General features: G+C 40.7%; 1 protein-coding gene across 3 annotated transcripts in view; it reads left to right on the top strand.

Moving 5' to 3' along the window:
• The window catches only part of SUCLG2 (succinate-CoA ligase GDP-forming subunit beta), a 230,372-nt gene that overhangs the window by 86,443 nt on the left and 118,273 nt on the right, over positions 1-25,656 (top strand). For 2 of the 3 annotated variants that reach the window (XM_037903956.2, XM_043551014.1), the window contains exons 3-4: positions 18,097-18,196; positions 18,329-18,419. In XM_037903956.2, the coding sequence (XP_037759884.1) occupies positions 18,097-18,196; positions 18,329-18,419 (191 nt within the window). Of the gene's footprint in view, positions 1-6,949; positions 6,955-10,545; positions 10,553-18,096; positions 18,197-18,328; positions 18,420-25,656 lie in introns of those variants that run through there. The other variant, XM_043551013.1, reaches the window with a different exon arrangement.

Genomic DNA, 25,656 nt, shown 5'->3' with positions numbered 1-25,656 from the left:
TCCTTTGTTAATATCCATGGTTTGCACAAAAACACAGCTGGCCTCACTTACACTCAGGAGACATGCTTATGGCATACAGACTCTATAAGTACTAAGACAGGTTTCAGAGTAACAGCCGTGTTAGTCTGTATTCGCAAAAAGAAAAGGAGTACTTGTACAAACAGGAGAGTGGGTTTGTGGGGGTGGAGGTTGGGGGGGGGGAGAAAACCTGGATTTGTGCTGGAAATTGCCCAACTTGATTATCATACACATTGTAAGGAGAGTGATCACTTTAGATAAGCTATTACCAGCAGGAGAGTGGGGTGGGGGGAGAGAAAACCTTTTGTCGTGGTAAACACCCATTTTTTCATGGTTTGTGTGTATAAAAAGATCTTCCGTACTTTCCACAGTATGCATCCGATGAAGTGAGCTGTAGCTCACGAAAGCTTATGCTCAAATAAATTGGTTAGCCTCTAAGGTGCCACAAGTCCTCCTTTTCTTTTTATAAATACTAAATGGCTGTTTCATAGCTCCTTTACAGAAAGTGTGTGTTTTGGAAGAACTTTTCTGTTTGCCTCCAAAACATAATTATTTTCAACATCTGTTGTGCTGGAAAAGAGAGTGCTCAGGATTGACAGAAGTGTACAACTGTGTCAATATTTCCCCACGGTTGGGCTTTATTTTGTTCTATAGGAGCTGCCTTCTTCAACAAATGTTGTCTGTTGTATATCTCTTCGTGTAGGCTGTCCCTTTTTGTCCCAATAGAGCCATTACACCCCTTCGCTGTGTGTGGAAAATACACAAGAGGGTTAAAATCGAGCCTCAACAGAAATTGTTTATACTACATCATTTCTAGTGTGTGTCTTCTTTCAGAGCTCTCTTTTAAACCTATCTGGCTGACTGCGGCATGTTCTCACCAACCTGCTCCAAAAATTAGAATTTACAAAGTATTCTTGAAGCACTGTTCTTGGTGTTTGGACCACATTGGAACTTTTCCTTCTATCTTTTAATGTCTCTATTGATATGAATAAGAGCATGTACAATAATATTATTTGTAACATGTATATTCACATTTGAACCCATAGAGTTCTGTGCATGTTCTCCTCTTGCTGTATATTTAGATCGCATTAGTATTAACCGGAATGAAAAGATGGAATTAATTGACTATTCCTCTATTTTTAAACAAACAACAGCAAAAACGAACAAAAGACTGAGTTGATGAAGAAGCCTGTAATAAAATAAAACAGACAATACGAGGAAAATAAAATTGTTCACTGCACTTTTTATACACAGTGAAAAACTATTCTTGAAATTTTGAATTGATTCCACATGTTTTATAGATTAGTGAATTCCTTGCACTGATATTTTTAAGTTGAGAGTTTAATTTGGGGGGCGATGGGGAGTAGGAAAAGTAGCTGGTGGTTAAGGGGAAAAAAATGGAGCCACATGAGTGTGAATTTTGAAAGGATGTTAGAGATTTTTTGCTCTTTGGCTTACCTTGGATATTTGCCTTTAAATGTCTTCTCATGAAAGATAAATTTGACAAAATTGCACCTTTGAGAATTGACAGAATTATAGTTTACAATATTTTTGAATGCAAGAAATTCTATGTGACAAATTTACAAATAGGCCTGCTTTGGAAAGGAGCACAGTTCCTTATACCTTAAAAATAACCTTTTGTTTGCGGGTTGATTTTTTTTTTATGTCTCTTTGTTTAGAACATCTCATGTCTCTGTCGTCCCCATGACATGGTAAGGTGATAAGTGCCATATTTATTTTTATAAATAAGTCTTTCCATTTACTTTTGACTTTTAAGTTGCTGGTGATACCACCTTATAAGTTACCAGGACTAGTGTGTGTTCTGTTTGTCTGGTTCCTCTCTCCCAAAGAAAAGAATTAAAACCACTCTGCACCTCAGCTTCATTTCCAATGGAAGAAAATATCTTTCTAAGACCCTTTTATGTGGCCCCCTGACGATGATGGAGCACCTAATAATCTTTGATGTATTTTGTTATCTTCCTAACATTCCTGTGAGGCAGGGAAATACTATTTCCCCCACTTTACAGATGGGATGTAGGGCACAGAGAGAATCGCTAAGGTCACCCAGGAATTCTGTGGTAGAGCAAAGCACTGAACCCAAGTTTCCCAAGTCCCAGCCTGGCATCTGAACCTCTGGACCATCCTTTCTTTTTCGACAACATATGCTCTATGCATACATGTTACGGGGTCAAGACAGGGATGTTACCAAATCCAGAACAGTATTGAGCCCAAGAGTGTTGCAGTATTGACTGACCTTCAAGTTGTTTAGCATAGGTGGACCCCTACACCATTGTGGAGTCTCATGTGCAGGCCTGGATGACCAGTTTGTGTGCGGGCAAGCAGGGGTTCAAATCTACACTGCTGTAGCATGCAGCACACTGTCTGTGTGGACCCTGCGCTCTTCACTAAAAGTTCTGTGGGGTGTTTTGCGTAACAGCTGGAGGTCTTAGTGCACAGCAGCAGGGTCCACACAGACAGTTAATGTGTGGCATGTTGGATGCACTGTAGATTTGTGCCCAAATTTGATGCGCACTAACTCATCATACAGACATGCTGTTTGATAGTTGTGATTCTGGATTTTGGCCAGCACTACGGTTGACCATTTGACCCTTAGGCTAACATGGAGAGGAAGTGACTGTATTACTAGATATCAACAGATACTGCTGAAGTTTTTTATTTCCTCCATGGCATTAACCATATGTATTTTATTTTTATTATTATTATTATTATTTTTAGTGCACAGAAATTATAAAATTACTTTTAATTGTTCCTTATTTGGCCCCATAAGGCTACTCTGTAATTTTGGCTTCCCATGGATCTTCATATGCATATGGAAAATGAAATTAATTGGAAATCACACCGTGAAATCTATTATTAAGTTAATCAAGCTAACAGCTTGTGGGGTGTCCTCATACACAGCATGGTGTAATTGTGTATAATAAGCAACTATTTATAAATCCATAAAGAAAACTTAAAGGTGTAAAGAAATGTCAGGAAAGGACAGGGAACAGAGTAAAAGTTGGTACAGTTTTAATCAAGCCACTGTTTGAAATTAAACACACAGGACATGTTCTGAAAATGTCTTCTGTACATTTAAATTAATTTAATATTTCCTGTGAGATTTCACAAATAAAATGCTTTATTTATTCTTGCCATTCTAAACCACCTGAAACCTCCTTGTTCAACATTCCAGAATGTTTTAAGGATTATAGCATGGGGCTTATATCGGGGCCTATGTTTCTATGTGATGTACGGTAACAGAATTTAAACCTCTCATTGTTTTATCCTAAACGTCTCCAAATATTTGAAAAATCTTTGCAACCGAGTCCATAAGGTGTTGGGTATTTTTATTCATTATTTTGCAAGTCTTCCTTTAAAATAAATTGAAGATATTAAATGACATCTGTTTTGTAAAATCAAGTCAGCTGCAAGTGTGATTTTTCAATGAATTTGCTGTTAAATAGTTCGTAAAGATGAAAGACTCCAAAATTATTATACCTTAAAAGTGCAGTGGGAACTGATTTTTTTCATCTGAACCTCTCCCAGCCTGCCATTTTTTGCATGCAGCTATTGCACCTGCATTTTTTGCACCTTTAGTTTAATGTGGGTGCAAATATTAATAGTCACATGATAAATAAAGTGATTTGTACCTGCCGGCATGTAATTACGATGAACTAGTACTACTAAGCGTGCCTGTGATGCAAAAACTGCCAGCACATGGTATGGTTGCAGAAAGGGAGGTTGCCCTTTAAAATTATAGCCTACTTTGGATAACTGCATATCTTTAATCCCTTCTGTAACTTTTTAAAAACAATTTAAATATTCTCAGTCTGAGTGTTAGTGCTTGTGAGAAGGGTCAGACTTAATCCCCTGGAGAGTGAAGTCCTGTGCTTATTCATAGAACAGGTACAGCAATGGCACAAACTAATCCATACTCTCACACCTCTGTACCTGAACCTTTGTTAAAGTGCAAAGGAAAATACTGAAGTTTGCCTTGTATCTAATATTGAGCTCCCACTATTGTTTCCCAATACGGACTGCAGTGTTGGAAGTGATGTTTGTGTTTCTGCATGTTGTCATGTCAAGCTCTGCTGTACCTCTTGTAGATCAGGAAGGAGAAACCTAGTTCAGGGAGCATTGCAGGACTGGATGTAAAGAAATATGAAAAATACTCTATACTGTGCAAACAGAACTGGGAGAAGCAGAGAAGAATGTCAGTCGTACCTGTCAACGGTATGAGTGCTGTTACTTATAAAATACAGGTTTCAGAGTAGCAGCCGTGTTAGTCTGTATCTGCAAAAAGAAAAGGAGTACTTGTGGCACCTTAGAGACTAACCAATTTATTTGAGCATAAGCTTTCATGAGCTACGGCTCACTTCATCGGATGCATGCAGTGGAAAATACAGTGGGGAGATTTATATACACAGAGAACATGAAACAATGGGTGTTACCATACACTCTGTAACAAGAGTGATCAGGTAAGGTGAGTTATTATCAGCAGGAGAGCGAAGGGGAAAAAACCTTTTGTAGTGATGATCAAGGTGGGCCATTTCCAGCAGTTGACAAGAACGTGTGAGGAACAGTGTGTATGGGGGAGAAATAAACATGGGGAAATAGTTTTACCTTGTGTAATGACCCATCCACTCCCAGTCTTTATTCAAGCCTAAGTTAATTGCATCCAGTTTGCAAATTAATTCCAATTCAGCAGTCTCTGGTTGAAGTCTGTTTTTGAAGTTTTTTTTGTTGAAGAATTGCCACTTTTAGGTCTGTAATCGAGTGACCAAAGAGATTGAAGTGTTCTCCGACTGGTTTTTGAATGTTATAATTCTTGACGTCTGATTTGTGTCCATTTATTCTTTTAGATAGAGACTGTCCAGTTTGACCAATGTACATCGCAGAGGAGCACTGCTGGCACATGATGGCATATATCACATTGGTAGATGTGCAGGTGAAAAGATGATAAAGCATCTAAAACAGTGATGCATACTGCAGATGAAACTTCATCTCCTTACAGTAGTTAATATATACCATTTGCTTGAGAGGCAAAACATTTCTTTTTGAACTGCTTAACGCAGTAATTGTGTGTTAAATGAAAAGCTAGGTGCCACGAAAACTATCAGTAATCCTTATAAGGATTTTTTCCCCAGAAAAACATGCAATACGATATATTCCAAAATAAATATACCTTCAATTCTGGTTTCAGTATTTCTGCCTTTAATTAAATAGTCTACATTTAATTCTCTGTTTCACATAGACTGTCTCTCATTTAAATCTAGAAAACTGCCTTTGTGCAATGGGTTTTTTCTGACCACTTCAAATGTGGGTGCACCTTGCTATCTAGATTTTTGGTGGCATTAGACATGAATATGAGCTGTTCGCCAGAAATCTCCAATTACTCAGCCTTCACTGGACAAGAAAGAAACATCATAACCAATTCGCATCAGTTGTTTTTTCTCTTTTATTCCTCTTTTTATTTTCACTCTCTTTGGGTGAAATTCACCCACTGAGCAGCGGGCCAGTATAATGTCCATGCATCACTTGTATCCTCAAAATAGGACTTAAGTGCTGCTTAGGTCTTTTGCTAGCCCTCCTCATAGGAATGAATTTCATTCTTTGCTTCTACTTTTCCACTCAGGATTTATGCCCAGCATCAGATGTTACAATAGGCCCTACTAAAAAACTGTAAGTTTATTACAATGTAGTATTTATTTTCATTATGGTATCTGTGGTATTTGCAGCTCTCCAAATGGGCAATACAGCAGTAAATTTCACTGTTGCAAGTGGTAAATGTCCAGGTCTTAACACCCATTGTATTTTCTGTAGTATATTTCTTTTTTTTATTTCTTCCTGCTTGAGACTTCCTAGCACTTTCCATATTGTGGCTGCTTTTGCTGTCTCTGTACTGTCACAGGTTGGCAAGTTTTGCTAGCACGCAGCACCCAAGTTTAGAAAGATCTAAAACGCAAAGTTTGTATTAGCTCTGTGGTGTTTGATTTGTAAGGGACATTTATTCTGTTATGTTAGGACCAGAGCCAAGAAGCAAGGACCACAAGTGCTATATGTGGAGATGAGTAGCAGCTGTAATGCAAATCCATTGCCATGTCCACACTTTCTTACTTGGTTTCTGCCCTTGGGTCTGTTGAGCCGGCATAGTTCAACATAGAGATCATTTTAGCACCCACATGTTCCCAGGAAAATGACCCAGCTCAGTAGTACACAATACTGAACCAGAGACACTCAGAAGAAATGGTGAATAAAGATCTCCATCCTGTGACATACTGAGCCCCCTCTGAAGATGGTGGAATTGAGGCTACTAAGCACTATGCAAGGCGGAACAAGCCAGATGTTCTATGAAAGTGATGTGGCAGGGCTAAATTAGGAATCTCTGTTTTGTATTTCGCTGTCATGCTATATGTATTATGGTATCAATTTGTTAAAACGTCTTGATTTGGCAGTAACCTTGTTGTCTCTCTTTGGCATGTGGCTTCTTTGAGTAGCTGCACAGATTTTTTTACGCTTTCTGTATTCTGCACGTAAGGATTTCTTGCTATTTTTTAAAAGAATGTTTACGCCTAAAAGTGAAGTATGCACAAAGCAATGTTAATTCCCTGGTTTTTAGTGAAGTATGCACAAAGCAATGTTAATTCCCTGGTTTTTGTATTTGCTTCACTAGGCACAAGTTCCCCAATATCAATTCTGCAGTTCAGTAATGCATAAAGGAGTCAGAATCAAAAGTCCAAAAAGAGAGATTTTTCTAGCTCCAGAGCTCTGCGCATAATCACAAAGAATGAAATTTTGAAAACATTCCAAGAAAACAAGTGTACATATTGCAGCTAGGGGCAAGAGTGGTATTTGTTCTTAATGACTGCTTGACTTCAGCACTACAGATTGCATAAAATCTGTTCTCTCAGCTGCATTATAATGAGGGCTGCTATGGTATTCAGTCAGGATTTTAGGACACAGTTGAGCTGCCTGACTCCACTAACCACTTTTGCATTAAAACACAATGATGTTTAACAAAAAAAAAAAAGTTCTCGGATATTTGGGTAATGGCAGTCTTATAAGTTTTGAGAACTTTAAGACACCGCTACAAAGAGGAAACTGGCAATTCACACATCCTAATATATCCCCCATATTCCCCTTCCTTCCTCAAAAATAGAAAGTCATGCTCAGCACAAATACCTGCTGAAAATCTACTAACCTCCCCTCACCCCCAAATCAACACCCCATCAAACCTTCAGGTTTCTTAAATCACATCAGGCTTCAAAAAGTTATATTTCCCTTTTGCAATATTCAGCTAATGTGCCTCTATATTTTATATTCACATGGGAAATAGACAAGTTCCAAATGTACATTTGAAGACTAGAAGATCAGGAGATGCAGGAAGAGTTTTATAACAGCAAAGACGCCAGTTTTAAAACACCTGCAGTTTAGAAGGATATGTCCTAAATCACAATGGTTCGCTGTGCATAGGCACAAATTAAGTCTGAGATGGGTCAGGGTGTCACTTTGTGATGGAGATGCTGAAACGTGTCCTGGGATTGTGCCCCAAAAATAGGTATTAGGGTGGCTTTCTTTTACTCATCAATGAGATCACAAAAGGGAAAAATTTCAACATTAGTTCTGTATATGTTATCAGAGTTCTCAATCTTAAAGGTGCTCTCATGGCTGAAAATAAAAGATATAATAAAGTAAGAAAATCACAGTGCATGAGTCAACTGAACAGTAGAAATTAAATTAGTGGGGGAATTTACATATCTCTTCATTCTCATAGTGTATCACTTAATTTATCAGTGTATTTGGTCAAACAAACTGATTTTAATTTATCCAGTTGCATACACAAAACCACAAAATGAGGAAATTTTGGCTAGACAAGGTAGGTGATGTAATATCTTTTATTGGACCAATTCCTGCTGGTGAGAGAGACAAAGCTTTTGAGCTTAGACAGAGCTCTGCTTCAGATCTGGGAAAGGTACACGGAGTGCGATAACTAAATACAAGGTGGAACAGATTGTTTAGCATACATAGCACATTTCAAGGGACCATTCCAGGTGAAATGGCCTGTTAACATCTCTCCAATCATAGTGGGGGGAGAAATGGAGGGGGATTGTTAGTGGGTTTTATATATATATATATTATTAAAATATTATATATATATATATAATTATATAAAATATTATACATATAAAAATTATACATATAATATTTTAATAAGCCATAAATCCAGTGTTTTTATTCAGTCCGTGACTTTTAATGTCTAGCAAAGTTATGAATTTAAGGTCCCAGGCTCATCTTCAGAAGGTGTTTGTGCAGGTTTCCTTTGAGGGTGAGGACTTTGTGAAAAATGTACATCCCACAGGTGATGTGGTATTTTTGTCTTTTTGTCATTTTCCTGTGTGTGTTCATTCAAGAATGTAGTGATTGTCTGGTTTTACTCACATAGTTGTGGCATTTAGTGCACTGGATAAGGTACACTAAATATTGTGATAGGCATGTGTAGGACCCATGGATCTTGAAATGTGTGTTTATGGGGGATGTTGATCATTGTAGCAGTGGAGATATGTCTACAGGTTTTGCATATGTTGGTCTGGAAAGGTCTGAAGCCACTTAGAGTTGGTGTGTCCTGGCTTGCGGGGAGCTTGCTTCTGATGATGAGCTTGGAGAGATTGGGGGGTTGTTTGAAGGCCAGAAGAGGGAGTTCAGGAAAGATTTCTTTCAGGATGTGGTCCCTATTGAGTATGGGTTGTAATTGTTTGTTTAGACCCCATGTGGGTTGCAGTGCTGGGTGGCAGGTGACATCTTGGGGTGTGTGTGGACAGAGGGGTTTTATTTCTGTATTGTATTGTATGTCTTGTTGTATTTTGGCTAGTATGTAGTATAGTCACAAATGTGGTGTTATATATTTTATTATAGTTTAACACAGAACAAAGGGAATGTTTTAAAAGGTAACTGTGGGTAGTTTATGTTAAGATGAGCTCTAACAGGATACAGTGGGAAGTGGCCAGTATAATCAGAGTTTGCATAACTTTTCAAACAAATTTAGATTAAATACTTGGTCCTGCAAGATGCCAGGTTGACAACACTAGACACTGAACTTTATTTATTACAGAGCAGATGCGGCTTGAGAGCTGGCAGAGCAAGCTTTCCTGCACTGCATCATCAACGTACTTCAGCCCTGTTTCACAGGGACTTCATTTAGACATAAAAGGAGATTTCCTTTTTCGTGCCCTTTCAATCCATGTCACCTCGATTGAGTTTGTCAACAAGGGTGACAATTAATCACTTTGTTTAATCCAAGTATATTACTACCAAAAGGTACATTAAAACAAGTTGGTGTTGCAAAGTCAAGCACTCAGAAGTTAGAGAATGCCCGAATTAATACAGCCCATGCAACCTTTACCCCAGGGGGAATTCTGCACCCACAAATAAATAAATACAAATTCTGCACACAATATTTTAAAGTTCTGCATATTTTATTTGTCAGTAAATAAATGTAGACTCTCCAGCATGGCAGTGGGAAGCATAGGCCACTGGCTGCAGAGAAGTGGGAGATCACCCTGCAGCACCCTCTCCACCCCCCACTCCCCAAGACCATGGACTCAGCAGTGAGGCTGCACCTCACCCTGACACAGTGCAAGGGCTGGACCTGCCCCAGAAACACCCCAGGGCCCTGCTCCGCTGCACCAAGATAAGAAAGTGAGAGCGACAGAGTCTCATGCACACAACCAAACCTGGCCCCCATTCCAGGTTTGGGGCAAGCAGGCTAAGCATGGCAGGATCCAAGTGTGGAGGGGCTTAGTGTGCCAGGATCCAGGTGTGGGATGAGAGGGTTCTGTGTGGGGCAGTCTGGGTGCGCATGGCTCAGTGGGGGGTCTGGATGCACAGCAGCTTGTTGAGGGGTTCTGGCACCAGGGGGAATGGAACTCTACAGGGGAGTCCAGGTGAAGGTTATTGGGGATCAGCGGGGTGGGGAAGGCGGGCTTGGTGTGGGGGGCTTGGTGGGATGGTCCAGGTGCAGGGGGGTGGGGCTTATTGTGGTGGGGGTCTGAGTGTGGGGGGCTCAATGGGGGGGCTGGTCTGAGTGCAGGGGTGGGGTTCCAGATGCAAGGGGAGTTGCTCAGCAGGGATCTGGATGCAGGAGGGGTGGGATTTGGGGGGCAAGGAGGGCAGGTGCAGCGTGGAGGTTTGGGTGTGGGGGGCTCGGGGAGCGATCTAGGTGCGGGGTGGGGCTCGATGCAGGGGGGAGTGGCTTGGTGGGGGTCTGGATGTAGAAGGGATGCGGTTTGGTGCGAGCGTCTGGGTGCAAAGGGGGACTGGGTGCCAAGGGGCTATAGATGCAGGGGGTGAGGCTCGGCAGGGTTGGAGTTTAGGTATGGGTGGCTTGGTGAGGGTTTTCTGGGTGTTGGGAGCTGGATGCATAGGGTTTGGGCAGACAGGGGAGCAGCTTCCCATAGAGAGATCCCCCCACACCCCTGTGGCTGAGGAGCTATGCGGGCAGCATAGGCAGTGGGTATAATAGTCCAGGAGAGGCTAAGCCTCGTCTGGTGGCAGAGCAGCAGCGGCTGCACCAGGAACCTGTGCCATGGTGGCCCTGCCTGTGGTCTGCCCTTTCCCATCCCTGCTCTTCCCCTTCTCCAAGGCACCCACCTGTCGCCCATCCCTCCTCTCCTCCATCCCCTCCCTGCGAAGCTGCTGCGTCCCTGCGGGTGGCGGGGGCCTGGCGGGAGGAGGGGATGTGTGGAGGAGAGGAGGGACTAGCAGCTGAGCCCAGTGCAGGGTAGGAAACACTAGCTGAGGCATCCCCAGACTAGTCTCCCCCCACCCGTGGTGATTTAACTCTCCAGTGACTGCTCCGGGTGCCTGAAACCATGTGCCCTCACTTCTGGGGAGGTGCATGTGACCACTCCTGCAGCTTCCCTTTGCTTCTCCATCATTCTCTATGGGGAAACAAAGAAGTCTGTGGGGGACATGAATTCTGTGTGCACGCAGTGATGCAGAATTCCCCTAAGGGCGAACCTTAATTCTGCACCCTTGTGTGTGTCTATACATTGTGACGGTCATTAATTACATGTAATTTTTTCCTCAGAACCCATGCCTCTAGGTGTGTAAATATATGAAATTGGTGCTCCTAGATTAAATGAAGACCCATTTATTATAGAAATAAATTAGGATTTATTAGGATTATCTTAAAATGCAGAAAAGCTGGATACTTGATTACTTATTTTGAGAAGATTTAAGAGTCCGGTATTAAGGGTGAGCCTTAGCTTAGTTGATTTTATCTAGCTTTAAAATTTTTATCACTGATGAAGTGTGTAGTAAGGGTTATGAAAGCAATTAAGAACATCAGTGACAGGATCAAGGGATTGGCTAATTTATCTTTATAGGTTTTAATGAGGCTTATAATTTAGTAATAAATATACAATATATTCAAAAGTATGGAGTCATAAAAAGGATGATTTATCGGACTTATTTCAGAAGGTAGTCTGAAAATCAAAGGTAGTGGAAAACACTCATGTAGAAAGACAGTTGTGCGAGGGTAGGGGTGAAGCTAGAGTGGGAAGGACAGAGAAGAGAGCTTAAGTTTACAGCAAATCAAAATCTGTAGACCTTTAACACACCTAAACGCTTTGCTGTGGTTTTTTTGGAGTGGGGGAGGGGGAAAGAGGAGGAGGAGGGGAAGATACGTCCTAATATGGGCAGCTACTATTTCACATCTCACTTTGTTTAGCTGCCAATCGGTGGGTGTGCTGTCGAAACCACTGCATCCTTCTTAAAGCTTAGAAGAAGAAGGGTAAGAGAGAAGGCCCTTGCCATATTAGCCTCTTGGAAAACATAATAGCTCTATCTTGAAAATAGCTAGGTAGAAAGTCCCAAATTTGAACGTTTACTCTTTCAAGGTTGAGAGTTTGGTCTCAGATGCAACTGCCACAGCCAATGCTGAGGGGCATGCAAAGGGGAGCGTGCTGCAGGAGCCCTCATTACACGCTGGCTTTTGGGAGGTGGCAGCAGTAGGCCTGTGTAACATCCGTGCTTCCCAACCACATTTTGACTGCCCTCTTCTCATGGATCTAAGAGAGGAAAGCTGCTTATCTCCTCTGTCACCTATGTGAAGCCAGCCACACTGTAGCCCATAGATTTTTATGGCCATGCTGATTACATTCATTTCCATCCAGACCTCTTTTATATGAAGTTTATGTAGTGCTCACCAGGGTCAATAGGTCCATAGTGTGATTGGAAACACTACTCTGTCGGCGGCTCAATTGTCCTGCCCTTGATTCTCCTTCATTACACTGTAATGTTCTGTTCCCATGCCATTGGGTTACTTGCATCTATTTTGCTATGTACACTGAACTCATAACAATAGATATTACTGCAGCAAATTTTACAGCAAAATTTCATCCTCTGTTGAACTTACACAGCACTGCATGGATTTTGATTCACCACCACCTTCTGCTTTCCACAGTGTAATCAGGTGCCTTACATGGGGTAAAAATAGAATAAGGCAGTAGTGAATAATCCCTATGTTTTTAAAACAGGTGCAAACTTTAATTAATTTTTTGTAGAATCCCTGTGAGATAAGTAAGTAGTGTTATCCCCGATTTACAGATAGAGAAAGTGAGAGACCGATTATGAGGTTTGCTGAAAATTATATAATGAGTCAGAGGTACAATCAGGATTTGATATCAGGAGGTCCTGGCTCCCAGTCCCATGCTCTAACCACATGTTGTATGATTCCTTATTAACATAGCCTTGAAGTTCTTTGGTGTTCTTTCTGACCAAGCACATGATTCCTATTGTTATGTGAGAACAGCCGCACATCCTGCCATATGTTGTTTCTGCACAGTGGTTTATTTTTTGATAAGCTACAGCAAATTTTAATGTATTTGTTAACATTCTTAATTTAAAGTCACATATTCCTATCAACAGTAGTGAAAAGTTATCAAGTTCTGTAACAGGTGAAACCACAGTCCTCAATGCATTGTTTTGTGATCAAGAATCCAGTAGTTAAATATACACAGCAGTGGGCTGAAAACAAGTGGTTCATTTTTGCTGCAGGCAGTTCCAAGGGACTGGAATAATCATAGTTCCCAAAAGGCAGGTCCAATTTTATTAATTCAGAATAGGCTTTCATTATAGCACTGAGCCTATTTCAATTTCAAGGTGTAGCACTGCAATTTGTATTCACAATACTAATAGAAAAGAGGGAGATGTATTGTAGAATGCAATATAAAGGATTTTTGTCCCTTTGAGCATTATGTTCCATTTTGAAATGCTAACATGTTAAATTTTGTTTTTGAAAAAATAGATAGGTTTTATCTATGTCTATATCTAGATATAATATTAATTTGCTAGGAATGTACTTAGGTCTTTGCTATAATTGTAGGTCCTTAAAGTCGGTGGAAATTTTGCCTAAGGTTTTCTCTGTACTTAAAAATTAGCTCAATAAAACTACAGTGTGGAAAAAAAACAAAAACCCAACCACCCTTGACCTATATCGCTGTGCCACCCTAATCCCCAGTGTAGGTGCAGCAATGTTAATAGAAAAAAGTTCTATCAACATTCAGGGATGTGGTGTTGCTATGACAATGGAACAACCTCTTCCATTGGTGTATGCTGCATCGACACAGGGTTCTGCCAGCATAGCTATGCCAGTATAGTCTGCATAGTGTAGACACAGCCTAAGTAATGACTGGAGACTTTGATCCTCAGCTCTGACAGATTCACTAGAAACCAGGTGGATTTTGTTGAAACAAATGTATGTGAATATTTTGAATGAACCTCTCTCCAAAACCAAGAAAGGCAAATTAACATGAAAATGACCAGAAATAACATTTTCCATTAGTGTTAACTAAGAAACAAAATATAAGTAAAATCTAGTGAAAACATTTTCAAGTCTTTGATACTAAATATATTCAGATTGTAATTAGTTAAGAACACAGGCTATCATCAGAAGCATTTCTTTATTCCGCATGGAACAGTTGGGGGATATTACTGCTTATTACTGACAAAACCTATGCACTTTTAATGAGCAGTCTGACCTTTTTTTTTTTGTAACTGTAAAGAAAACACTTAAATTAATTTCACACAAAGACTTATCAGCCAATAGACAGAAATAGAAATCGACTGAGAGACCTTAGTTGCAAAGCAAAGTGCTGTTGAAAATGCTGCATTATGCTGTGGCATAGAACATGCTTTTAACTATTGACATGTTACCTTATTAATTGTGCTAGGCCCTTTTAAAGTCTTAAATGTTTGTAACTGCACAAATTTGTGCAGTTACAATTGCTCGTAGCTTTGATAAAACAGTTTGAATAGATGATAACTGAATAGATCCATTATAACATTGTCTGAATATACGTGTAATGTGTTTCCGTAGAAAATCTATTAGAATCTATGCTTCTTTTACAAGTTATCCTGTGAGTACAGTTAAATCACTTGATATATTCTGACTAAAATTACATTTCTTGTATGGGATAGTCTTTCCTAATGTAATCTGGGAGATCAGGCAGGACGTAACATAAAAACAAATAGAAATTTGTGAGAGCTTTTCTAGAAATCAGATCTTTAAATAAAATAGAAATGGTGGCAATAAGTAGTGAATCAACTTGATAAATACTGAATGATCAAGCCTAGTTACTGTAAAATAAGATTTGGCTGGTTTACTTCATTTTCCAGAGCTTGGGCAAATAACTATTGAATTACATTACTTCATGTTGGTTTCCCCTAGGGCAAGAAGAACCTGCTCTACTGTGTTCTGCTGAGCTGGTGTATTGATTAGTACTTCAGGTCTAACCTTTACATGGTTATTCTTACTTTAGTGCACTTATTTATGTCTTTGATCGTTGTCTTTGTGCAGTTATTTTATTGCCTAGATATTCTTTTTGGCAGACTGTAATAATATATGCATTTAATTCAGCTCTCTTACTTTGTTATAGCCAAATGAATATAATTAGTTCATTGTATAGCGTGCAAGCTATGAGTGAAATTTACTTGGTGGCCTTAAGACCTGTGGTACGAGGGTAATGATTACATGCATAATTGACAGCACTTATCGTTGGAAATACAAAGCTTTCATTGTCAGGATGGTTAGTGACTAAAACTAATCTAATTAAATGCTTGTAGTGTCCATTAACAGTGCCAACTTAGATGTTTTGTCATAGCAGCCATGTGATTTTAGGTTTTGCTACTGTGGGTTGGAAAGTGATTTATAGTTTAATTCATCTTAATAATTTGTATGCTTAGAAAACACTGATATAAAACTTTGTTGCATTTAAATTTCCTTGTTATCTGCCTTGCAGTGGCATGAATAATAGGAGAGCTGGGAACATGAATATGTTGAAATGCATGAAGTATTTTCAAGGAGAATGTTCTTAAGGGTCAGAATGGTATATGCCAAATGTTAGTGGATGGATAAGCATGGGGGTTTTGTCTTGAGAAGCCTGAAAATCAGATGTACTTTGGAGTGCTACTTTTACCAGCTGTGTGAAAAACTTGTGTTTTAGTCTTAATACTAAAATGTGGTTAAATATTCAGGTAAATAGTTATATTGTCAGCTGTAGTGACTGAGCAAATACCACAGTTTCTTGCATGCACGCGTGCACACAAAATAAGTGCATTAATTAATGACTTCATCGAACTCCCACTGAAGTCGAAGCCTTCCATAAACTTCAACAGGAATTGCATCAGATCCCATAAGAACAAAACATGGAACAATTTTAAACATGAGCATTTTCCGGACAGTGCTTTATAGTGCATTAATATCTAGACCTCATCTCTTCATAACACGTGTGGGGGCATCCTGATAGCTGTGAAAAACTGAGGCTAGTAATCATTAATAAAACATTTTTGGACACTCTGTTTCTTCATAGATTAACACACATTTCTTATGCTTCTGGAAGTCCAGGTAGCAGCACTGTTAAGAGTGCTCTCTTTTTCTTTTCCATCTGTGCTTAGCTAGAAGGTTAGATAGTACCTTTTTTCTTTTGGATATAGACCTTAATAGCTATTAGCCAGGATGGGCAGGGATGGTATCCCTAGTTTCTGGCACTGGTCACTGTCGGAAGACAGGATACTGGGCTAGATGGACCTTTGGTCTGACCCAGCATGGCCGTTCTTATGTTGTTCTTCTTCTGACCTCACTGCAGTTTCCATGTGCTTGTCACTGCCAGATCAGATTACTCTTGCCTTTAAATTGGCTGCACCAAGACCATTTGGAAACTTTAGCTAGTGCAGAACCCGGTATCTTTGGGTTCATGTGAGTTCCACATCAGATATTGGTTTTGACTTCCAAAGCTGTAAATGGTATGGATGCTGGCTACAAGTGAATTCACCTTTCTCCTTATATGCTCACAGGGTAGTTGAGATCAGCTGAAATGTTTGAGCTAACAGTTCTTTGGTTGAAAAAGGAGGGTGGTAGGAGCAGGACATTCTTTGAGCGGGATCAGGGATGTTGTGAGGTATCTCAAATCTGAAACTTGCTTCCTTCTTTGGTGTGACGTAGTTAATCTTGTGAGCTTTCTGCTTTCCCATGCTGATGAGAAGGGAGTAGTTTAGGAGCATGGGTGTATGAGGTTTTAGTGGGGGTGCAGTGCAAAGTCCTGCTGGGTTCATTGAGTAAATTCCTCCCCCATAGTTGTTATTTAACATTTACTTTGCATTTGTGACTAAAGATTCAACTATGCTGGACCCGATTTTAATATGCACTGTGCAAACCCAGTAAACAAGTGTCCCTGCCTCAGAATTTACAGCCTAAAAGAGAAGACGTAACAAGTGGATGAGACAAACATGCTCCCAGTTTGGAGGTCTCAGGCCTCCTTCCCAAGGGGTTTTGCACCTTCCCCCCATGCGGTTCAATCAGTTTAGATGTCTTATTGCCCTTCTTCCCCCCACCCCCGCCCACCTGGGGTTCAGCCTGGCTTGGGGGAGGAGAGAGCCACACCTTCCCTGCCTGCTAAGCAGCCCAGCCCAGCCCCTACCTCACAACTCTACCCGTCAGGCAGCAACCCTCTGAGCTCCCTGGCCAGTCGCTGCAAGGCAAGGAGAACGAACTGGAAAATAAGACAAGAATGGTGGTTAATCTCTGTGCACATAGCACCACCTAGGGGAGCAGCTGTTACACTCTGGGCAGGATGCTGCATGGGCAGGATGGTGGCCGGACTGTTTCCCTGTGCACAGGCTTTATAGGAGAAGGAGGCAGAGTGAGATGAGAGCAGCTGCTTCTCTACAAGGCCACACAGAGAGTAGAGGGGCAGAGTGAGGCTGGAATAGCCATTTACCTCTGCCCTAGTATTTTATTGCAGGTGAACGTCACCCAGGGCTGAAGAAGGTGTGCAAGGCCCCAGAACTGGGGTGTTGTTGTTTCACAGGGGTCAGGGAAATGCATATAAATGAGTACCTAGGGCATTCTGTATCCCTTGTGCACAGCAGAGCTGGACTTTCCCTACTCCACTGTAAAGTGGGGAGCTTGAAACCAGGGAAAAAGGCATTGGCTTGGACATTGGATCAAGTGGACCATAACCCCCATGTAGGATTTGCAGCTCCTGCTTTAGCCTAGGGATTGATGTCCAGCTGCTCCCTACCGAGCCTGCACTTGGAGATTGGAGTCTTCCTTGCATCCCCATATCCACACCCTTGTTGTTTGGGCTTCAATCAGGGACTGAAATTTACTCTCTCTCCATAAACATTTGCCTGCTGCCATGTGCACATGTGACCACTCAAAGGACATATGCTCTGGTCCATGTATTGAAAACAATTCTAAAAACTAGGCGACCAAATTATGCAAGTTACATGATTATTATTCAAGTTATACATTATTAATGACTGTTTGTCTAAATACCAACATATTTTAGCCAGCTAATGGGTAACTCGTGGATGTTCTTTAACACTTGTTGATGTGTTGTGTTATGAACAAAACTGACTTCTCTGTAAGACTGTCTAGCTGTTTTGAATTTTAGTGAGTTTATTTTTAAATATGTTGTAGTGGTACTGTACTACTTGCTTTTTGAAATAGGTTAATAGTTGCTATGGCTCAATAAATGACATTTAATAGCAAAACAGTGTATTTTTTTTCTCTTACAGAGGCAACAGAAATTGTTCTAAAGGCTCAAATCCTAGCTGGAGGGAGAGGAAAAGGTGTTTTTAATAGTGGATTGAAAGGAGGGGTCCATCTAACTAAAGAGTAAGTCTCTAAAATTCAAAAGACATGAGTAATATGCTACTGATAGTATTGAGGCTTTTGCAACGGCTGTTTTAACTGATCAAAATATCTTTAATACATGTTAGCAAATTGACTTTTTCCCTTCTTTTGTAGCCCTAAGGTTGTTGGGCAGCTTGCTGAACAGATGATTGGGTACAATCTCGCAACAAAGCAAACTCCAAAGGATGGCGTTAAAGTTAAGAAAGTAAGATTCTTTCCTCTTCCTTAAAAATTGAAGATAGTTTACAGTTGCAACTGAACAAACGTGCTGTAGTGTATGCCATTGTGTTTTTCACACTCCTTTTTTATTTAAATCCCTGATTGACTGCATCCTATTAATATGACAAAGGAAAATGTGTTATCTTTGTCTGCTTTTAAATGTTTGTTCACCACTAAATATTCTGAAATTGGCCACGACATACACTCCATTTTGCTGTGTATGATGAAGCGAATGCCTAGCAAATTCTAACCTGATCTGTGTAGCAGAAGTATGTCTTTTGGTAGGTGACTTCAAAAGGAGAAATATTACATTCTCTCATTTTGGGGAATTGCTTTTTCTAGGATGCCAAAAGTGCCTTTTTTGTGGGGTGGTCATGTGCTTAATTATTGGCCTAAGTAAGAGAAACATAGGTAGCCCTTCAGGCCAGGCTTTCTTAGACTTTCACGCTTCAATTGAATCCTTTAAGGAATTAAATCAAGTAAGTAAGGCTGCTGCTGGAAATTTTCTGATTTTTTTTTCTCTAACTTTGCTTTGTTGAGAGAGGGAATATAATGAAGAGCTATGCTGCCTACTTGATGCCAGGAGACAGCTATGCAAACTTCTTTGGCATGAGTTGAAGAAAAAATAGGTAGCTGCTAATGTAGTGCCAGCGTCTTGGCGTTGGTGGAGAAAGAGGACATGTAACTGAAGAGATGCTTTTTGTTGTGTGGTTGAGGAACGTTCTGTTGTGTGTCTTTAGCAGTATCTTTGTGGGAAGAAGAAAAGCTGACTAGTATAGTTCCTGATAGAAGTTTAATTTGAAATAGTAAAAAAGAAGAAACAAAAATTACTGCTACCTCTCAGAAACTCTGATACTAAATACAAGAGAGACATTTCTCAGTTTACAGCTGTTCTCAGAATATTGTGTGGTGAAAGCTCTCTTCCTCTGTAAATGCCTGAGTCTTATGCCTTTTTGTGTTAGCTGAACTGTTTGAAATACTCCAGCAGAGGAACATTTGTTTCCCCCCTCACCCCCCATCTGATTGAAAGATTGTGCATTCGTTTAAATGGTCAAATCTACAAAGCGGACTTCTAATTTCCATTGAAAATCAATAGAAATGAAAAGTCTGTATTTTCAGAATGGATTATTTAAATGAAAGCACAATAACTTAATTTAGTAGAGAGAGTACAAAGATGCTCTTACATAGTGGATATCCAGAAAGCTCCATACGTTATGTATTGTAAAGATAAAACGTATTATTTGTAGCTTCTTTTTCTCCCCTTCAGCACATTGCTTCTGTAAATATATATAGTGTCAGGAGCAAGAGGATAAAGTATATCCTGGAAACATAGTGACTAGATTTGTGTGAATAGTGAAAAAAATTCCCATCAATATTTGTTTGTTTGTTTGTTTTTTTAAAGAAAATCGTCATTTCTTTAAATAGTGTCCCTTTTGTGTTTTGTTTTCCATGAACATTCATACCAGATAAAATAATCATAAGGTATTCTCATGCAACCAGGGAAGACAGAGAATACCATTTAGCTTATATAACCAACTTCACCTAAACGATGTTGTTCAGATATCAAGCCAGAGGGATTTTAATAAAGAAAAAAAAATCCAGCAATGAATAAATCAGAGAAAATCAGTCTGTTCAATTGTTCTGTGAAGAGAGAAAAAGCTAAATTCAGTGTAATGATTATTACAAATTATTGTTGTTAACTGGAGAGTGTATCCATATGAGATATGGGTTTTTTCGCCCTTGTCTGCAGCATGGGGCATGGGTCGCTTGCAGGTTTAAACTAGTGTAAATGGTGGATACTCTGCCAAACTTGAAGTCTTTAAATCGTGATTCGAGAACTTCAGTAACTCAACCAGAGGTTAGAGGAATATTACAGGAACGGGTGGGTGAGTCTTTTTAGGTATTCAGACTAAGTGATCATGGTCTCTTCTGACCCTAAAGTCTCTGTGTGGAAGAATATCAGGTGCTCAGATACGACAATGATTAGCACAGTGTAAGTATGTATATAGACTAGAATGTATGTATTTTTGCTGTCCAGCAAGGATATGTGGAAACATATTACAGTACACATAAAAGCATTTTAATGTGGATCTATGATTTCTCTTCAATATGCATGTGCATTTTGTTTTCTGCAATCAGTAGTAAGGGATTGCTAGCCCACGTGTTTTGTGTTTCTCGTGGTAGCTAGCCATTTTGTTCTAAATGTAAAATCTTTACCATTACAGAGTTTTGGTGCATTTCAGCAAATTGGCATATTCTCCATCTTTATCACATGCACAAGTTTTCTTGAATTGTACTGCAATAACCAGTTTACTGTACATTTTGTAAAAGCATTTTGTGATCGTAATGATTTATCTAGGCTTTATCAGATTGCCAAGCAAACACACTAGCCCTACTTTATACTAAGTGGGTACATCTATCGAAAGTAAGTAATGATAACTAGACTGCTATGCCCTCATTACTCAATAGATTTTGGAGAAAACATAGACCTTTATAATGATGCATATCTCTCTAATTCAACAGAAGTGTTTTTGTGAAAAGCTATTGACTCCTCTTAAAAGATATATGGGTGGGGGGGGGGACTTTACTTTCTAGGCAGACTCTGCTCTTGTTAGCATCTTGGAACTAGCTGTAATTTACAGAAATTACAAGTCATTCAGAGTATTAGTGTCACACTGCAGTATCAGGTTCCACAATCTTAGTTGTAGGATAGAATTTCATCATTGTATGTGATAGCTAAATGGATTTTGTATCTCCAGGATAACATTTAACATATAGACATTTTTGTGCACAGAAAATGTCTCGTAAATCTTGAAGAGACAAAAATAAAAGGTAGCAGTTTGAGCAGAGGAGAGTGCCTTCAGTAACCGCTGCATTTAATTATGGCAGTGGAGATTCAGGAGATAGTAGGCATTTTTGTTCTATTGCAATAGGAATATGTCTTGTCCTGTAACTTAGTTAAAGTAAATTACAAGTCAGTACGGAAAGATATTCTTTCTTTTTTTCACTTTTCTGCTCTTTTAGAAAGTTTGAGTAAATTATTTAGCACTTTAGAAAATTAAATAATCATATTTTTTTCAAATAGGTGTTTCATAATTATTTTACAGATGAAGAGATACATAGATTAAATTACTTGTTCAAGACCACATAACAAGTTGGTTGTAGGTTTGGGATTAGAAGTCGGGATTTCCTGCCTCCCAGTCCCCTGCTCAAACCATTTCCCCATGCTCCTTTTCTTAGGGTTTGTCCACATAGGAAAGTTATGCAAGCTAAGGAGTGAATTTAACTAGTATACTTATACCAGTATTACTTGGTGTGTGGACAGTCTTATTCTGGAAGAAGAGTGGCTTTTTTCAGTTTAGTTTGTCTCACTGAAAGGCATTTGAGCTAACCTAAAAAACCCACTCTTGTTCCTGAGTAAGTGTCCACACAGGGAGTTATATTGATATAATTATATTGGTTTAGTTATTTCAATATAACTGGTAAAACTCTGCCTTGTAAACAGAACCTTATATTCTCATTTTTGATTAAGTCACAATGGTGAGGGTTTGTTTCTTAATGCTGGTGGAAAAGTCCTTGAATAAACCAGCATCACCGTTCACGCTGATGGGATAAATTGCTCGGGTCCCGGCAACAAAATAAAAATAGTTAGTTGTTGTAAAGTGGATTTGGATAAATCTTGCAAATCTGCAACACAGACACCCATGACCGTGCTTCTCAGGTGGTGATTTCGAACACCTGCACACAGGTGATGGAACTTAGTTGCACAACGCATCTGGACAATGGGTGTAATTTTTATCATCAGCATCAGCAGGTGTTAGTGATGAAAGGCATGAGCAGGTGTTGAGTTCTAGGAGATAGCAATATTGTACTTCATTTTTAAGGATAAATGTTAAAGCTCAAAATCTTTCTACAGTTAGAATAGTGATGTAGAAAATGAAGTTTGTTATCCAAACTTGAGTTCTCAAATGTAGAACTGTCTTTTTCTGCATATGTGCCTACAGAAGTATTTAAACGTGGCTGTGCTTCTTAAAATGGATATTTCTTAAATAAATAGAAGTCCCCTTGGCTCCTTTAGAACTTGGCAGCTATTTTGTGAGGTTTACATAAAATCCTCGTATGGCACCCTGGAATTTGGAGAGTCTGGTTATCTGAGCAGGCAGTCTTCTGCTTATCATGACAACTTAGAGAACCTGATATCTGTGACTTTTCTCCAAGCAATAAGAGAATTAACATTTCTAATATATGATTCAGTATCAAAGGGCCATTATAGATTTCCATATGAAATTAGACATTTAACTTACAGGCAGAGTGTTAGAAGGCTAAATGTTAAAGCAAGAAAATATAAAGTAATTAGGGTGGCTTTAAAATAACAGCTTTCCCAAGACATTTTTTTTAATAAAACTGCTGTGGAAAATAGGGTAATGAATTGTCACACTTTTCATCATAAGCAAAGCAGAACAATACAAGAAAAAAACCCCAAAATTCTATGGTTTCTTATGCACTGGCCTGGACCGATGGAGTCAGTTGTTTATGTCATGTGAACACCAGGTAAAAGCCCAAGATGAATTACATGTGAAGGACTGGCACTTCTTGTCCCATCTTCTCTTCCAAATTCTCTGTCTCTAGCCCCACCTCACTTAGATGGCATTGCAGATACAAACTACTGCACCTTTCTCACTGGAGGTGGGTGGGAAATTTAGTGGAAGTCTAAATGTAGCAATGAACTCTACCATGAAGGCCAAGTCACCCACTTCAAAGCAGGTAGACTCTGATGAGATGATTTCCTGAGGGAAGACTGAAAGAGTTGCTGGTCGTTAGAGAGCCACTAGTCCACCCTTTTCTCTCATCCACTGATGTGTCGAACTCCTCTGTGATGTGGCTGGTCAATAAGTGCTGACAGTCTTCCAAGCCTTAGGTGGCACTGGATGAGGAACCTGATTTATCAGTGATTTTGCTGGGGGAGCTTCCTCATCAATTCAGGAATATCACTAAGGTATTCAGAGTTAGGCATTTCGTAACATAAGAGCAGCCATCTAGCCCAGTCTCCTGTCTTCCGGCAGTGGCCAATGCCAGGTGCCCCATAGGGAATGAACAGAACAGGTAATCATCAAATGATCCATCCCCTGTTGCCTAGTCCCAGCTTCTGGCAAACAGAGGTTAGAGACACCATCCCTGCCAATCCTGACTAATAGCCATTGATGGACCTATCCTCTATGAACTTATCTAGTTCTTTTTTGAACCCTGTTATAGTCTTGGCCTTCACAACATCCTCTGGCAGAGAGTTCCACAGGTTGACTGTGTGTTGTGTGAAGAAATACTTCCTTTTAAACCTGCTGCTTATTAATTTCATTTGGTGACCCCTAGTTCTTGTGTAGTGAGGAGTAAATAACACTTCCTTATTTACTTTCTCTGTTCTTCCTACTCCTCCTTCTCCCTTCGTCCATTACCTCACTCCTTCCGTCTTTTTATTGTCAAGGAAGGAAGGAAGGCCTAATGAGGGGATTCCCGATTAGCTATTGGCATATGCCACTCATTAATAGCAAATGGGCAGTCTCTAACACTGCAGACTTCTGTTTGCATTCTTATGCCAGACATTATATGACTGACACTTTTCTCTTACTAAGATGGGACTTTTAAAGATAAGGTACCTTTTATCTGCCTACATACTTCTTCCCTTTGCGCTAACCCTATTCTACTTGCAAGAAATTGCTAGGCATTCTACACCGATCTGTGGAGGAAATTAGAATTTTTACCTGAAAAAAATCAATAATTCTGTACCATGGATGCCTGTCAGTTATCATCTTGAACAACTCAAGTCTCTTCTTCGAGTGCTTGCTCATGTCGATTCCAGTCTAGGCGTGTGCGTGCCCACGTGCACAGTTGTTGGAGATTTTTACCTTAGCGGTATCCGTAGGGTCGGCTGTGGCACCCTCTGGAGTGCCGAGCTCCTGCATCGGTATATTAGGCACCGCCGGCCCTGTGACCTCTCAGTTCTTTCTTACCGCCCCTGGCGGTTTGTCAGTGTGTGTCTGTCCCTTCCTAGCAAGTGGTTAGCAGGTTCTCCTTTGCTTTTTGATTTAGTGCTTTGTAAATAGTTTTGTTGGTAGTAGTTAGTTAGCGAAGTAGTTGTTAAGCACTGTAGGTATATGTTAGGGTCTTGGCGGGGACTTTGCCCCAGGCGGGGCATGCCTCGCTCTCCGGGTTTTAAGCCCTGTGCTTACTGTAACAGGCGTATGCATGTTAGTGACCCCCATAGCAGCTGCCTGAAGTGCTTAGGGGAATCATATGTCAAAGAAAAGTGTCACACCTGTAGGAGCTTTCGTTCCAGAACACAGAAGGAGCGCGACATCCGTTTGAGCGTTCTCCTCATGGAGGCTGCTCTCCGCCTGGCCTTGGGGCCGTCCCGGACAGACTCAACTCCCAGTACTTCGGCCTCGGAGTGTAGTTCACCCCGACACCAGATTCTGCCTGGCATTGCTCCCCTTCGCTGATGCCCAAGGAGAAATCTAAGAAGCATGACCTGGCACCGAGCAAGAAAGACCAAGGAGCATCAGGTAAAGGACCCTGTTCAGACCACCCGCCCACCCTGGAACCACATGAGGTGCCCCCCCATGGGCGCTTCTACCCCCCTGAGGGATCCGCCACGGACTCCAGGCAGCAGTAGGGGTTCCAGGCTATTGGCAGAGCCGCCACCTTCCCAGGCTCTTCCAGCGCCCAGAGAGCAAAGGACTCTCTAGTGCAGTCGGCACCGCACGTTGCAGTGGCCCCAGCAAAAACTCCCTACGAGGGCAAGCCAGTTGTAGTATCCTCCTAGAATGCAAGCGAATGCCGCTAGTCCCCGGAGCCGAGGCAGCGCTCTCCATTGCCATGCCGTAGATCTCCATGTCCACCCAGGTTGCCGGTTCACCACTTCAGATCGCTGGCACTGTGCTCCCGGTGTTGGCCCTCTCAACAAGGTTCGCCCAGAGAGAGACACCGGTCACCATATGGCTGGCACCAGTCATCCTCCCGCCAACCGTCTCCATGACGTAGGTTGCCGACACCAAGACTGTGGGAACATTCCCCAACGCAGTACTGATCCCCCCCTGCCCCGCTTCCGGCACCAATCCGCTTATTCAAGGCACTGTTCATCCACAGTGACACTTAGTCACCAGACTCAGGGGTCGACGGCCGCACTGTGGTCACCAGAAGGGGATTCCTCCAGCTCAGAAAGGGAGTTC

The sequence above is a fragment of the Chelonia mydas genome, chromosome 7, assembly GCF_015237465.2.
Source record: "Chelonia mydas isolate rCheMyd1 chromosome 7, rCheMyd1.pri.v2, whole genome shotgun sequence".
NCBI classification, from domain to species: domain Eukaryota; kingdom Metazoa; phylum Chordata; order Testudines; family Cheloniidae; genus Chelonia; species Chelonia mydas.
The sequence above is the reverse complement of the archived record's forward strand: the minus strand, read 5'-3'. Positions and strand labels throughout refer to the sequence as shown.